The 18132-nt window shown below is 37.6% G+C and overlaps 1 protein-coding gene across 1 annotated transcript in view; it reads left to right on the forward strand.

Moving 5' to 3' along the window:
- Positions 1-18132, forward strand: part of LOC120776551 — a 104675-nt gene that overhangs the window by 55567 nt on the left and 30976 nt on the right. The window contains exon 2 of the mRNA XM_040107300.1: positions 8136-12783. Coding sequence (XP_039963234.1) covers positions 8333-12783 — 4451 coding nt within the window. The 5' untranslated portion in view covers positions 8136-8332. The remainder of the gene's footprint in view (positions 1-8135; positions 12784-18132) is intronic.

The following is an 18132-nucleotide window of genomic DNA, read 5'->3' on the forward strand; positions in this document are numbered from 1 at the left end:
AGACAAAATTTGAATTGCATATACTAATTAGCAGTCTCAGGGAATCGAAACAGTAGCAAATGGAAGAACACAGAGCCAGAGTCTTCCGCTTAGGGAATCCCCAGTAAATTTTTCTCAGAATTGTATTTTAAAAGAATGTGCTGAATTGTAATATTCGTAAGTATGTCACAGGGAGATATATTATATTTGTTCTGTATAAATGTCACATATGATAATGAGATTCTTCGTAGACAAGCAGGGCGGTAAAAAATATCTATATTATATATCTATGAATATGTGTAGAAAAAAGTAAGGTAAATACTTATATATACATACATAGTATATGGGTATGCAGGTGGCTATGTGTTTCAAGAATTTCATTGTTGCCAATTTCCTACGTGATGCATACAAACTCAGGAAATAAAAATAAAGCCATACGTGATCTCCACAATAAGTAGATGATTAACACTATGCAGCAGCACAATAATAATTTTTCTACGGCAGATTGATCTTGTGATATACATACATATGTACATTATATGATAGCTTAGAATGCAAAATAACGTAACATCAATTTTCATAAGTTTACAGGCGAAAGAAAAACGATATAAGATAAACCACTCATATTGAAACAAAATTTGGGTTTGGTTATAAAATTGTTATACATTGGTTATATCTGAAAGCGAAAGCTTGAAGTTTTACGATATTACATTTTATAATATGAAGTAGTGAATCGTAAACAATAATGTATATGACAATATATTTCGATAATTGTTTGATTTTTTTATTTAATACATGACCACTTAAATCGTGGTCAGAAATGCAGACTTACTATTTGATTTTTAAACAACGAAATACAGACAAATGATATAAACAGACTATTTCGAAAATTTCTTATGAGCCAACGCAAGCATGCCAGCGTGTAATCCAATTTGCATGTATTTGTAATAAGTCTCGTCTACGATGGCTTTCAGTATATTCCACGAATTTGAATTTTTTCTGTTTTGATTCATGTTTGGAGCACCATTTGTTAAATTGTTGGATTTCGATAGCACTTTATAAACCCACGTCGCGTCCTCAGTGGGTTCCACTGCTCCGTTGTCAGGCATACCTTTTGCAATATCTACTGAAGGTGTTATTTGATTCTGGTTTTCTGGTAAGTTTTTAGGTATTAACAAAATGTTTTGTGTATAGACGTCCATAAGAGACATTATGATGCTCTGGTATCCCTCTGCTACCAACATGACGATTTAAAAGCACTGTTCTTTAATCTAAACTGGCCCCCAGAAGAGTCTGAGGAATGAAGTAGTAAACTGTTTTTGATTCGGCAAGCATTAGAGAGTAGCGAATCGAACGCATTATATCACTTGTTAAAACACACTTGCAGCACACTTAATTGAGGTATCCACTTCTCGCTTTTATCAAGTTCAACTCGCTAACTGTTTGATGCAATATAAAATGTAAATATGCTCTAAATAAACGACCGCTCTTCAATCAGAAATAATTATCAATTAATAATTTCAAGTACTCCTGAATACTAAAGGAGATTGAAATTCCAATAGCTTAAATAAATCGACTCGTCGGGAAGTCTTACCAAAGTTCTGAAAACTCATTTTTAGTATACTATGTTAATAGAAAAGTAATTTTCATATTTTCAATGTTCTCCCAAGGGTGTCAGACATACATAGGTTCTGTTACTGTTACTACTTAACATTTGCAGACTGGTGTTAGCTATCAGAAAAATTCATTATGTACATACATACATATTTATTTTTAATTCTTGTGCTCAAAAGATTTGCTTAAAGCCACGTTCGCGTGCTGTCAAAGGCTTCTCCGGTTTTATAAAAAAAAGATCTTACTATATGTGGCTGTACTTACAAACTTACATATTTTTATTATTAATACCTATGTATATGCATACATTTAATTATTATTTTTATATTGACACTCATGAACCGCAATTGGCGCGAATTGTTAATCAGGTGACTTTTAATGAGGTATATGGATGTCTACAAGATATGTATTCATATACATACGTCAGATAAATACGTTTTCAGAGCACATATCTGTTTGTGTTTGTAAATATTTATGACGGCAATGCTGTTTGCACAGCTGTCAGAATTTGCATATTGTCAGCTTTACATATATCTGCAAGCGCTTACTTTCGATATCGAAAAAGAATTTGCTCCTCTGTCCAAAATATGATAAGAAATTAAATGTTCCAAAGCTGGATTTCGCAAAGACTTTGACATCGCCAGAGAACCAGAGAACGACCGTCATGAAGCAAATAGGGTTCGAAAGGAAAGTGGTTATACTAATTTATTGCGGGATCTGTGGTTATACGAGTACTATTGGACTGGATAACTTTGTTGTTCCCTTCACAACTAAAAATTTTATATAACTGGTAGAGACGTAGCTTGATCTACAAGTTTTAAGATGATCGATGGCTGAAGAAGAATATTTAACACTCTTTTTTATGAAAAACAAAGGAGACCAAAAAAGTGGCTTTAAAGAGTAACTTTGGTTCTAAGCTAAGAAAAGCATTCATTCACAAGCGGTGCGCAAATGACTGTTACGGACGAAAATGTCAACAATTTTGCAAAAGTTATTTTTCCAGCTTCAAAGAAAAAAATCGCAGAATAGAAAAAGATAATCGCCGAGAGCGAGGTCTTTTTTGCAGCAAGCATACATATTTACTTCAAAAATCGTATCGCAAAGTTCGAAGATCCCCAAAATAGATATATCGATCTCGTATGCACATTAGGGTGCTTCAAACATTTTTTTTTTTAAACTTTTTATTTTCAAATCTTATCTTCGCAAATATTTCTATGTATGTACAAGTATTTTGATGTAAAAAAAAACTTTATACTAGCTCAACATCAACTTTTTATACTATTGCAACCGCCGATCTAAATTCCAGGCGATTTTTTTTACTTTTCAGTATATAATTCAAACAACAATAAGTAAAATATTTTATTGTTACAAACATACTCTTTTAACAAAGAATTTCTGATTTTAGGGAAAAAATATTTTAAACTTGGCCATTGCGACGCCATTTCCGGTGTCTCCTCAGAAAAAAAACGCGCCCGCGTTGGCAGGATAACTGCCTACAGGATCATCTAAAGTGAAAAAATAATTCTTTGAATTAAAATCTTAACTTAGAAATTGGACGAAAGAAAAACTGAAAAATGGATTTTCCGCAGACATTTTTACAAAAAAATTAAAGTTTCAATGAAAATTTTACGACATTTTTTTTAATAGTTGTAATCGAAAACAAATCCTTCGTCCAAGTCTTTAAGAGTTGTATCTCAAAGACCTGTGTAAAATTTAATGAAGATCGGTTGAGTGGTTCTCGAGATATCTTGCCAACCGATTTCAAAAATACAGTTTCGAGAAAAACTCGTTTAAAGATGGGGCACTTAGCTATCCTCGAGCACACATGTTCTCATGACTGTATCTGCGAAACTATTACTTGGATCAACATGATAAGGATAATATTCGAAAGATGTTGTAGATTTTAATAAGACAGTAAAAAAAACGATTTTTTGAAACCCGTAAATCCATGCAGCCTCTTAATAAAAAGGGCTGAGCGTGTTTTTCTAATAACGAAGCATCTTTGCGCCTAAAATGGGCAAAATCGAGTGAAAACATGCCTTATAACTAACAAACCCATATAATTTACAGACCTTTTGCACTTGAAGGTACTCCTCCGGCTTTGTTTTTTGCAAATTACAAGAGTATAAAATGTTCAGTTACACCCGAATTTAGCCCTGCTTATTTGCATAAGGTTCTTATTTAATTAACGAGGGAAAAATTAGTTTTTTACAAAAACCGTTTTATATTCTTGAATTTGAGTATTTGTGCTTTTCACAAGACCCTAATGCACTAAAGGTTATAATAGTGTATATAGAAAAGTTAAAGTAATATTTAATGAATAGTGGCAAATATGTGTTTATTGTTGGTAAAGAAAGCGTCCAATTTATAGCATTTCGCTACGGGCACGTTCCCTGTTCACGTGTGTTAATCGGCTTACGAATTGTGCACACATAAATATAGCAAGTGTGTCCGATAGCAGCAGAAATATTAGAGATATATACATACATTCATACATATATTCAATAATTTATTTGCAGTTATTTTGCTTTTTTGGTTTCTTTCATAATTTTTTATTATTCACGTAATTCTTTCCTGTTTTCCCGTTATGTATTTATGAAAATAAACCTTTTCAAATAATATTTAGTTATCGCTGAATGACAGTTTACAATTTAGTAGTGTTATTTTATTACGTAAATAATATAAATAGCATAGAAAGCACCAGTAATTTGGACTTTTTGTCAATAAATATTATGTGATGAGCATTTTTTATAAGTAGGCACCGATATGTGTGAGAAATAATGGAAATCTAAGTTAATGTATAATCCAATATTAAATACCCAATAAAGAACTAGAAGTATTTAAAATCAAGTTAGAATTGACATATGTCAACCGCGTAAGCGTTTTCTTCACCAATAAAATAGAAGACTTAAAGAGGATCAGCATAAATTTAAACAGCTTGAATTATTGGGACTACAACTACATTCGTGCGCTTTTATATACCGAATTTGAAGTTTATTTAAGAAAAATGCCTGAAAAGTATTATTCAATGTATTGCCTATCTGAAGCTACAACATTATTTCATCTTACTGGCAATTTGTGAATTCCATCCCAAAAGACCCGCCGCTATAACTTCATTAAGTAAATTTTTGATATCATGAACTGAAGTGTGCCGTATTCCAGAGAGGACATTCTGCATCAACCGGAATAAATGGTAGTCAGAAGAGGCGAGGACAGGACCATAAGGCGGATGAAACAGAACTTCCCAGCCGCGATTTATACAAATAGTTTTTATTTTGTCATGATAGAAAATTATTATGACGTGTCTAGTCGCGAATTTCGTGCATTTTTCGTCAATTACTCGTTTCAATTTGATGAGTTATTGCCGGTATTAATGGATTCACTATATAACTCGTTCCCTGAAAATACAGCATACCCTTCTGATCCCCCAAATACAGAGCATTACCTTGGCGTTATAGATAACCGAGTTTGCCGTTGATTTAGGCTTTTTGGACAGGTTCAACGTAAGATTTTGTGCGTTCACGGTTATCTTAATGGATCCATTTTTCATCACCAGTCTCAATCCGATCAAAAAGCAATTTTTTTTGTAGCGGTCAAGCAGCCCTTTGTCTTACAATTCTCACATCGTGAAACTACTTTTGGCACGTGTGCTCAGCTAGATCATGTTCACCATAAACTTCTACCTAAATACGATGACTTTCGGCTAATGGTTCATATTAAGGTAATGTAGAAGAACAATATTTCAGGTACAAAGTTCGACGTATTTGAGAAAAAAAAAAACCACAAGGAGATTAGCTTTCTATCGCCTATTCAGGACGTTGAAACAATTATGTTGCTCCATCTCTTGGCAAACGGTACGAATATAACACACAACTACTAATAAATAAATAGGCTGGATTAAACCAATAGAGAAGCACTCCGCGGTTAGTCACAAGGGACCAACTTACTACCCACACTTTAGCTGCTTTTATAACAAACAAACTCTTCACTTTTGTTTTATCATAACACATATAACCTACTATAAGACACTATATTTATGTTTTTTAAAAGCAACCGTTAGGTGAACACTCTTTGTCACCTATTGCGAAATATAACATAAAAATTCCTTAGTGCCGACATTCAGTCTATCGAAATATCAATGACTTCAATATTAATATACAATAATTTGGCATACCCATATTTTGATTAGTATTCAAAGACTATACAAATTATTTCATGGCTTTTTGCCAGTAATGTTGTTGTTATATTGGTACTTTACTATTGTTGTGTTTCAGCAATATGTCGCGGGTTGAAGCGCTGACCACTGCTTTGTATGCAATAGACGTTTGTAAAATTTGGTTTATAATATTTTATGGACAAACTACTATTGCATAATATACCTCTAGTCAAAAAGTTTAATAAAGATCTAATGTTTCCATGCATACATATGTAATAGTTATGCTCTAAAATGGGGTTTAGAATTTATTTTTAACATTTACTTTCGCGTAATGTAATGGTGGTTCTTCCAGCGGAAACTTCAAAGCATGGCTGGAACACCAAACATTCGAGGTGGATTTAATATACAATTGATTTCTTAGTTTAGTTTAGTAGTAGTAGTATGATTAATATTTTATATTAAAAATATTATTTTCCAAAAAAACAAGGTTAAGCTATAACCCGTCACAGGCGCATTTCTTATAGCATAAAAGGGTATTACAAGATATTTACCTAGCTTTTGATCGATCAGTTTGTATGACAGTAATATGTTATAGCGGTTCGAATATCGATGTTTCCAAAAATTAAGCAGCTTTTTGGGCAGAAGAACACGTATTCAAATTTTCCGATCTATGTATACCTCAAACAAAACTTTTCTCTCGAAAACTCGAAACGTCGACTCATCCGTTGTTGACATCGTCCAAGACTCTGCACCATATATACTGAGGGACTAGTTCTCGTATATACAGACGATTAGATAATAATAAAATTCTTAATTGATTCTTCAAAACCTATGTCGTCCTCTTACGTTTTTTCCAAAGCCCGAAACGGTTGATAAAGTCATTTTCGGGAATAGCCTTCATTGCGAGTAGAGATTCACGAACTGTACATACATTCATTTTTGACCCGATTTGACGAGTTTTTTCGGCTTCGCCAGTAATAATACGTTTCACGATATTCTGGAAGTCGAAAAGCTTTGTTTCACAGATGTTAAAGCGAAGTTGTTTTTCGAAAATATTGAGTGATTTTAGAACCAATCGTGCTTTCACTTTTCTTACGGTCAAATGATCTTTAAAAAAAGTTTTCACTGATCCTTCCGATATTCGAAAGACTCCATTAAGATCTCTGACTGTTAATCTTCGATTCTCAATCACCAATTCCTTTTTTTAACGTCTTGATAATCAGTTGATGTTGATGGCCGTTGTGGACGACTCGAACTGACATATGTATAAAAAGACTTAACGCATTTTTCGTCGAGATTTTAAGTTGAAAGCGTACAATTACAGTTTGTACAAGAACTAGATTCGCTTGACCATTCCAAGCGACATCGCTTCGCTCTAAGGGCTCTTGAAAAGTTCCAAGAAAATCCAAATTTTGTTCAACGGTGCGGACCATTTCTGGCTCAATGAGTATGTAAATAAGTAAAATTGCCGCTTTTGGGACGAAGAACATTCTGAAGAAATTCAATAGTTGTCATTTCATACAGAAAAAACAACAATTTGGTGTGGTTTGTGGGTCGGTGGAATCATATGGACCATATTTCTTCAAAAATACTGCCGGTGAGAGCGTAACCGCAAAGTCGTCATGATAACCGACAATTCGATCCCAGATTTGAAGCTCGCGATCTCGAGGACATTTGGTTACAACAAGACGGCGCCACTGTCCACACATCGCATCAATCAATGGATTTATTAGCAGAATATTCCGGTGGGCAGTTAATTTCACTTTTTGTTCCGGTCGATTGGCCACCAAGATTGTGTGATATCACACCGTTAGACTTTTTCAATGGGGATATGTAAAGTCTAAAGTTTAAGCAGACAATCCCGCTTCGATTCAGACTGTGAAGTAAAACTTCAGTTACCATTCGAAATGCTCGAACAAGTCATCGAAAATTTTACTCAACGGATAGACCATCTGAAATGTAGCCGCGACCAACATTTGAAAGAGATAATCTGTAATAAATAAATGCCAAAGAATGTTCTTTCGAATGATAATAAACATTTCTCAAAATGTAAATTCCTTAAATTTGAAGTTTATGTTTTTTTCTCTTCAAAAAGTAGGGAACCTCAAAATGGAGCACCCTTTAATTTATAAGCTTTCCGGTATGCGGCCAATTATTGGCGAGAAGTTTAGCAGAAGAAATGACCTTGTTCATTACCAGCAGCTTTTCAAAACAAAGCGTTATTGCAATTCCCATTTCGAAGATGTTTTTGTTTTCCAAAATTTCTGAATAATAAGTTTTTACAAAATCGCTATTAAAATCAATTTAAGTCAAAATAAAAATTTACAAAATCAAAAATATGTGTTTAGCAGTGTGTTTTGACTTTCTCTTTTGTTTCTAATTACAGGTTTGTCGCACACTGCCAAGTCCCCGGTGGATCGTCAGCCACTTGTGTAGTGGCTGTCATCTGCAACCGAAGTGATTGCTGCCAAAGTGAAATATGCAACACCAAAGAACGTGAGCCGATAGCTAATCATATAATAAATAAAAACAACAAGAAAAAGTTAGTGCAAATAGTGTTTAATACCAAAAACGAACAGCAAAATGTTGGACAGTGCAAAGGAAACAAAAACAATGTTGACCACATACGATGCAGTAGTGTTGGCTACGGCCAAGCCTGCTATTGAAGATGCAAATAAAAGTGCATTAATTACAACAAACTCAACCACACCAAATTCATCGCCATCAAAAGCAAAGACACTTTTTAGTTGGTTTCGCGGTGGCAACGCAAAACAAGCAAATAAAGCCGAGACAACGCAAAGCGAAGAAAAGCACACAGAGAGTAGTGCCGTTGAAGGGAGCGGAGTCCATACAGGGAGTCGTGCCAAGTCATTATCGCCACAGACACCGACGCCGACGAGCGCGGCGGCGGAACGCGACGTAACACTACGCGAATTTCGTGGCGTCCAAAGTTTGCGACACTTGTGGAATAAACGCATCAGCGCTAGTGAGGACGCAACGCGGCGACAAAACTCACTAAGTGACAGCAAAGCAAACAAATTAACAAAATCCATTGGCTGTTTGGTCAACGCAGCCAAAGCGACAACAGGGTCTGCTGCGAGTGCTGACGAAGGCATTGCCTTGAGCCAAAAACGCGCGCACAGCCTACACGATTGCACGCAGGTTGGCGTTGATAGTGAAGCTGAAGCGCTAACAGTAGCGACGCACGAGTCCGAACTACACTATTTACATCGGGAGAAGGACAACTTTTATAAGTACAAAACGGCCGAGCAAGCAGCAAAACATTTGACGCGCGAGGCGCGCATGCGTATCAGGAGTGCGCGCCGCGTCACCGCCGGCATCGTCAGCAGCGAGACGCGCGACGACGATGCGCACTTTCCAGCGGTGCAGGCGAGTGACCGCGGCGAGCGCATACATTGGCTAAAAAGGCAAGACATGGTAAAGAAGCGTCGTGAAAATTCAGAAATGGCAACTGTAAATAGCCGTATTAGCCATGAAAAAGCCACAACGTTATCAAATGACGCAATTGTTATCGGTGAAAGAGCAAACACCGCAACGCGCGTCACAACAACAAATGATATGGAGCCAACAACACCGACCACCCCGCTCGAATGGCGCGACCACCCTGCCGAGTCTTCCGATACCGATACGCTTGCTGCCAACAGTTCACCTCGTCTTTCAGCCAGTCGTAAGCGGTACGCGCAACGTGAAACAGCGAGTACGTCGGTGGCGAAACGCAGTAGCAGCGATTCGAATAAATCAGGCTCGCTTACGTTATCAACGTCGGGTTCGGTAGCTAGTGGCGCGACTACAGGGGGGCGCAGCGCGCGTCGTACCGCCTCCACTTCATCGTCCTCAGCATCCGCGCGAAAATACAGTTTTAAAACACACACGCGCACATATCATGCGCCGCGAAAGATGAGTCAACGCGATAGCTTCAATAATGGCAGCGGCAGTGGTAGTGCGGCCACTTTGGTGCCGGGGGGTGGCAATATAGTTGCCAAGCTGACACAACAATTTAATGAAATGATACAAAAAGATAAGAAGCTGCTGGAAGAGGTGAAGCGCAAGAACGGTGTGCTCATGTCACGTGGCGGACACGTTTACAAAGTGGTACAGAATCCTAACACCACATTGGACACTAACAAACGTATTTTGCCCAGCGCCGCGCGGAGTGCACGCGAATCAGGATCACCCTTACGTCCTTCAACTGTGCAGCGCAACATAATGAAATTCGAAGGTAATCCCGAGGCCGTTAAGCCTGTGGTCCCAGCGAAAAGTGCGCATGTACTACAAAAGCTGCGCGAACTCAACAGAGCGCAACAGTATAGTCTGAATAATAATGGCGGTAGTGCCGGTGTACCAAAGAACTTAAAGCTTCATGTCACCCCCACAACAACAAATGAGTTGCAGCTGAAACTCGAAATGAAGAAAGCGCAATTAACGCTGCCGCTCTCGCCGCCATTAGAAGTCGTAACCGAAGAGTCGAAAACACCGCTAGAAGCATATGAAAAATCAAACTGGAACAGCCCGTTGGGCATGACACAGGTAAACGTGTCCATCACAAAAAATGTGGAAAGCACGTACGCGCTACAGAATAACAGTAACAACGGCAACATTGATGACGCAAAAACACTTAATGAAGTCGAGCAGCGACAAGGCGATGATCTACAGCAAAGCGTTAACAGTACGAATGCATTTGATGAATGTCTGGATGGTCTCAGTAACAGCACTGCGCAAGAGATGAGAATAACCAATAGTAATGATGTAAGAACCGATGCGAACACACTTACAGCTAGCAATAAAGACATTGCTATGGAATGCAATACGATTTGCATTAAGGCGATGCCGGCAAAGGACGCAATTGAACCCGTTGCAATTGATGCAATAACGGAGGCCACCATAAAAGCTGAGCTTAGCATTCCCACGACTGACGCGACACTGAAAACGCCATTAGCTGCCGTTGATAGCAGCAAAGCAACTGTCACAATTACAACACCAACGTCGAGCGAAAAGCCAACAATGGCGGAGATAATACAAACGCCAACCAACGCATCGCCTGATGACCAACTCGACGCCGTCAACGATGAGAAGGCAAAGCAACGCAAACACAAATACGCGAAAATTTATGAAAAGTTCCGTTTTAGGTCACCATTTGTTGGCGGCCACAATAACAAGAAACTGTCTTCGAAGCAACCGATGTTGCCGACTGCAATGACTGAAGAAATTCAGCGACCAGTTGCTGAGTTAGCTGAAGACGCAGCATTAACTATAGAAACAACAACGACTACCACAAGAGAGACTGATAAGATCAAGGCCGACAATAATACTTTAAATACTGTTAATGTAGGCACACTGACCCCTGAACCAGAATCGAAGTTACTCGATGCACTCGAAATCATCGATCACAAATTAAAAGATCTCGCAATCGAACAAAACGATGAGAATGCTGCCGCTCTTGTACTCTCTCCGGAGGATGACTTTGAAAAACGTGTGCTACCGAATAACTCCTTCATATTTCAGGCGAGCACCAAACAAGTGGCCAATAATAAACTGATTGTAGCACAGGCTGTCAATGTGTCACTTGTAAACAGTATTGAGGGCGAACAACTGATGACGGAGCAAAAGGCACTGCTGCGTCAGCAATGCGATTACAGCGAACTGGTGCGTCCACTAAGTGTGCAACCCATTTTGGTGGAACTTGAAGCTGTTAAAACGACAGAAGACGCAGTAGCTTCGACAGAGCCCATGTACGAACCCATTGCTGGACACAGTGATACTACAAAGACTGAAACACACTTAACTTTAACAACTAAACCACTACCACAAAGCACCGTTATGTATACACCACCGACATCCTTCGTGTATAACAGTTTAGCGGCAGCACAAGAGAAGAAAACGCAAGAAATAAACGAAGGTTTGGTAGAAAAACTCACTGAGCCATTAGCCGAAAGTAGTGAACTCTTCGAGGACATTTACCAAACTGTCGACGAAGCTAAAGCCACAACTACATCCACAGTGACTGAGGCCACAAATCTCACACTCTTGGCTGACTACGAATCCATAGCGGGTTCCGCCGAACAAACAACGCAGTTAACGCAAGCGATTGCCACGGCAATAGCGAGTAGTAGCAAACCCTTGTACGACGGTTATGAAATCTGTGAACCACCGCCGGACATACCAACTGCACTTTCTACGGCTGCTATGCCTCTAAACGATAGCACTTCCAGCAGTACAGGCGCCAAGCTTATGCAACAAATCTCTATGGGCGTAGGCAACGTGCGTAATACCAACGACGAACTGCCGGAGCTGCCGAAACCAAAGCGTCGTCTGCCCAAATCGCCAATGCCAGGAAAGCGTTCGCCGAAGTCTGCAAGCAAGAACGCAGCGACCCTTCGCGAAAACAGTAAAACCCTTAACAGCAGATCGGGTTGTAGCAAGAGCAGCAGTAATAGCACAATCCCTGCAATGGACGATCATGACGACGAGCATCACTACTATGCAGATGATGAGAACATCTATGACACAATTAAGGGTTCGCACTGTTACGAATCGGTGCACACTGCCGACAATGCAACGCAAAAATCCAACAACACTACAACAAAATGTGTTAGTGATAACATTTCGCTCACCTCAAATTGCTACGAGAGCATCGCGCATTACCGTCGCATTAGTAACGGTACTGTTGTCGGCCATTTGACGGGTAGTAGTAGTGGTTCGACGCTTACCATTTCATCCGATCACAAAACGAATAGTTTATACGAGATGTCTGTGACGGCCAGCATGATCTATGGCACGGGTAGTCTAGGCTCCAGGCAGTCGTCGACGGCGGAAAAATCAAGTGCAAGCATTTCCGGACGCATCGGTGGTGTTAATAATAATGGTAGTGATGAGAGTAGTGATGGTCACGCTGGCACCAAAAACTTTAGTCAGTCGCATTGTGGCGCGACAAGTGACAACAGTGATGAATGGGTGGATATATCGGATCCCGAGGCGGAGGGTGCGGAGCAAGTTGTGAAGCCGCAATTTATTGTGTAAGTATTTAATAATTCGGTTCGTTTTTCTAAAACTTGTTATAAACATGTACTTAATGTCATATGTATATTTTTTGCTGATGAATGTGTCTCAAATCAGTAATTATTGTTGATGAATTGTGGTGTTTTCCAGAAAGCCAAAATAAAATTAGCCAATGGCTAATTTTGTTGTGCCTAATGAGGCACCGTTCTTATCTTATCTCTCATTGTTTATGTTTGTTGTGTATACATTTATAGTTTATGTTTGTTGTGTATATATTTATATAATGTATATATAGACTATACATATATGCTTGTATGAGCGGTATGGAGAAACCGCAAAGTTCGAGTATACTACCTATAAATATATTTTTCTCCATATTCGCATTTGTAAAATCTAACTAGCTATCGTTCTGTGTTCGCTCTTCCTCCTGCATTTATTCTGTATCGCTAATAACAATTCTTAATAATTTTCTGATAAGGCTTTGTTATCAAATCACCGTGTAAGTTTTAAATAAGTAGTGCAAGGTTGTATTCAGATAACATTTTTGTATTTTTTTCGAAATTGCATTTAGATGTACATATGTATATACCGCACACTCACAAATAACCTACTCCCTTACTCCAAAATTTTCAATGTAACCTACGGTCTGCCATTTTTTCGACTCAACGCTCTAGGTTACGGTACAAGTACTATGATAACAATATTCTATATTATTAGTCATTTTGTTTAAAACGCTTTAATTTTATATCTTCGTATATTTAATGTCCACATAAAATGTTGTTTGATCGGCATCATTTATCCGTCGTTTGTGCGTGAATTTGTCACTATCTCTCCCTTTTGAGATCTCTGGCATTGATTACTTCTAATTTTATACTTTGATGTGTCCGTTTGTCCGGATAAGTTGATTTCTTAAATATAGTCTTTTGAAACCATTTTTATACTCTCGCAACACCGATGTTTGTACCACCTTAAACAGATCGATGTAGATATAAAGTTATGTACATAGTAAGACTTTTTAATTCAGATTTTTCGCGAAAACCTATTCGTCGAAATATTTTCTTTCTAGTTATGAAGATCAGTGACATCTGAGCCAAATGTCACATCAAAATAATCATAAGTGTTTAGTATACGCTCGTATTTATGAAGTACATAAAGTGCATTCGGCGAATTTCACGATGAGTGAAATTATTCAGGAAACCATTAAGTTTTGTGTGCGGATTCAAATTTTTGAGATCGAAACATTGAGAATGTTGGAAAAGTCCTTCGATGATAATTGTTTGCCGCGAGCAAGTGTTTTTGATTGGTACAAATTATTTGAGAATGCGTTGCCAACAAACCACGTCCAGGACGGCCATCAACTGATGATCAACACGTCAATAAAATAAAGGAATTGGTGGATCGAGGATTAGCAGTCATAGATCTTACTGGCATCGTAGGAATATCGGAAGGATCAGTGAAGACCATTTTGAAAGATCAAAGGTCAAAGTGAAAGCATTATTGGTTCCAAAATCACTAAATTTTTTAGTGAAACATATTATTACTAGCGATCACTCTTGGCCGAAGCCACGTCAAATTAGGTTAAAAATCAAGGTTATGTTGGCAGTTTTTTTCGATTATCGAGGTATGGTGCACTCCGAATTCGCTCCGACAGGCCATCAACACGTCAACAAGGAATACTATTTAAGGGTTATGCGTAGTTTGCGTAAAGCTATTCGTAAAAAATATGCCGGAATTATGAACCCACAACTTTTGGTTCTTGCACCACCGTAATGTACCGTCGCACACTGCATTGATTCTTCAAGAGTTTTACGCCAAATTTGCAACTAATATCGAGCTCCAATCATCGTAACCGCTTGATTTAGATCCGTGTGACTTCTGGCTATTCTGCAAACTCAAATTACCGCTACACAGAAACAACTGTTTTGAGGATTAGAAAAAACGTTGGCACAAATATATTAGGCCCAAAGGGAGTTATTTGAGGGGGACGACATAGATTTTAAAGAATGAACGAAGAATTTTAAAATTATAGACAAAGTCTTACTATTTTGTGCTCATAGTAGTAAATCAAATTGATCAAGATGGCAAGAAATTTATATACCAGATGTGTATGTATGTATGTGTCTGTCTATCTCTCCGCGCAAGCGATAACTTGGGTAAAAATTCAGATATTTCACAGCGGAGAGACACATCTGCAATATAAAATGTTTGAAAATTGGGCATGACCTCGCCAACTAATAATTTATATATCTGAAAATAACTAAAACGATATATTTTTATTCATGGAAGTAAACTTTTTATCCTGACATATTTTAATGCATATCAAGCTGATTGGATATATATGTATATATATAACGGGAGGCGCAAAAGTCAGAAGATGATCAGAAAATGCTATAAATTTTGCAATTGACCTCTAATGTCAATTCTGTTTTGACATTTGTGTAGTAAACACATGCGAAATACATGTAAATAAACAGTGGTACGCTACACTGCGTGCCACAACCGATCTGCTGAAGGATGCATTTCCCGGGCGTCTAATCTCCCGTTTTGGCGATTTGCACTGGCCAGCAAGATCGTCTGATTTGACCGCTCCAGACTTCTTTTTGTGGGGCTTTTTGAAGTCGCGGGCTTATGTCAAAAACCCTCAGACTCTTGGAGCTCTTAAAGACAATATCTGTCAAGAATGTGAAGACCTATCGCCGGAAGTTCTGGCCAAAGTGATGGAAAATGCCATAAAAAGGGCTCAAATGACAATCAACTGAAGCGGCGGCCATTTACATGGTATCAAATTCTCGACTTGATGTAAAAAAAATTTAAAAGACCAAATAAAAATAATCCTCAAGCAGAATCGAAGTTTTTCAATTTTTAAAAATGTTTTTCATTTTCGAAACAACATCGGAAGCTAATTTTTGCGCCACCTGTTATATACTTGTGATACCATTAGTTTTTAAGAACAACGTAATCATTTGCCGCAGGTGTCCTATGTGGCGATTGTGGTGGGTATGTTAGAAATTCTAAGTCCAATTCATGCAATCACTTTCATTGAAACACCCCATTCTTTGTTTTTGATTGACGGTTGGTGTCTCTTTCTTTTTTACACCCTGAGCAGAGTATACTAAGTTTGACACGATATTTGTAACGTCCAAAAGCGAACGTCAGATACCATACAAAGCATATACAGTGAAATTCTTCTTTACGGACAGTCTTCATTTTCGGAAATCTCTCATAACTGGACAAATTTTATGAACACAACGTTTTCATTCTTATTTTCATACAAAATCAATTCCTGGACATGATTACGTTTCAATGGCCGCACACGGACACTATTTTGATAATATTTCGTTCAAATTATCTCTGATAAATGGAAAAGCTTTCTTAAGATTTGTTAGGAGAATTGTATACAGTTTTTTATTTTTATTAATTTTTGGTGTTTTCAGACAATATTTGTCAAAAATAGAACGCAAAAAGATCACAGCAAACAAACTGACTTGCGTTGGTTCTGGTTCATGGTTGCTCAACGGAAATTAATTGTATAATTGTCATTTATTCACTCCTGGCTAACTTTGGCACGCTTTATTAGTTCAATAAATATCTCTGTATTTCTGAGTTACAGCTTCTAAATCTAAAAATACATTTTAAACATTCGTTTTTGGCACTCCTCCATATTTGACCCTTAGTCGGACATAAGCACAAACTGGATCAAAATTTCAGAATCATAAAACCATCCTCATTTTCGTCCAATCCTGAGCTGGCACTGAACACACTTTAAACAGAGCTTTCACATATCCATAGCACATCTGAAGCTTTCATCTACGAACTTAATTATTGTATTCAACACATATGAAATATCAAAAATTGGTCCTTGTTTGTTGTCGTTTTATCCTCCCAACCTACAAAGCATAGTCCGAAAGTCAAACTTTTAGAAATGGGGTTGATTAACATTATTTAAGCTCGCGAGTGCTAAGTTGAATGAACTCTCAATGTAATCGAAATTTTATTTTTAAAAGTGCGGTGCTGTTACGATAATATGTTCGTGTCGACACATTTGCATACATACAAGTACTACATCAAGTGAAAAGTGATCATAACTGCTCATAAAAGATATCTCTTTCATTCAGTTAACAGTCAACAGTTTTGTAATAATTAATAAGGTCCAGGCATTGGGCTCAGCTCAATTAGCAACACAAACAATTAAACTGTTACTCCCAAGCACATTAGGCGAAGAAAGAGGAACAAAATATGAACGATTGCAATGAGAAACAGCAATCTCATTGGCTAATGTTGAAAGGTTTCTTTCTTTGTGCCCGTTCGCATGTGAAAAACAATGTTCTTTGTGCTTGTACTCTTCATTTTGTATATACATATCTACATATGTATATGTGCCATTTATAGTATATATGCTGTATGTATATGACTATGCGATAACTCATTAATTCCGGTAATGGGAAGTATTGAGTTCGTTTGGCAGCACGCCTAATAGTTCTTTGGAGCGACTTCAATCAACATAAGCTTTTTGAAACATGGATAAAATTATGATTTTAGGGAAAGAAGAATGTAGAGAGAGAACGAAGCTTAGATGCTGCGTATATTTCCAATAAGGTCTGGCCCGGCTGTTTGCAACCCACATTTTTGCCACAGACGGAAAAAGCCGATAAATAAATGCTTATGACAAATATCATACATACATACATATGTATTATATACCATATGTATATAGTTTTGTTCAATATATAATGTTGTCGACATATCTGATCTGGACTATTGCTTAACCTCAATGGATTCAATGAGACATTTATTTGCCTACATTTCGCCATTCAACCTCACTCATTCATATACAAGTATGTATGGAATGCACACTAAAACATAGTGCCTTCATTGGATTATGTAGGCGTACGAATTTCATTCCGTTTCACTCCGCTGACCTAGAAACCTAAACTTTTCTACGCGCCTTTGATGATAAGAACCACATTTTCTATATTCGAAAATAAATATACCCAATGAACAATTAGGTTTGCGGAAAAGGAAATTATAGCTTGAAAACTGATGATTCACTAATGTAGAACAGAACGATAGATCTTGAATTGTTAACATCAGCTCATCCAAATCTATATTCCTAACATACATACGTATGTATGTACATCATTAAGACGACTCTATAATTTTTTATTTCAGTATTGGATTTATAGACATACTCGAATCTAGCAAACTAGAAGAGAATTGTTTATGGGTGATGCATCAAAAGCCGGAATGTGGAACTTTAATCCGCTAAGCCTAACCTACTCCCAACTCAAGTCTGTCCCACGGAATCATCAGATTCGGCATTACTAGAGAAAAAGACATTTAAGTTTCTTCTATTGTACTGACTGAGT

The sequence above is a fragment of the Bactrocera tryoni genome, chromosome 5, assembly GCF_016617805.1.
Source record: "Bactrocera tryoni isolate S06 chromosome 5, CSIRO_BtryS06_freeze2, whole genome shotgun sequence".
Lineage (NCBI taxonomy): Eukaryota > Metazoa > Arthropoda > Insecta > Diptera > Tephritidae > Bactrocera > Bactrocera tryoni.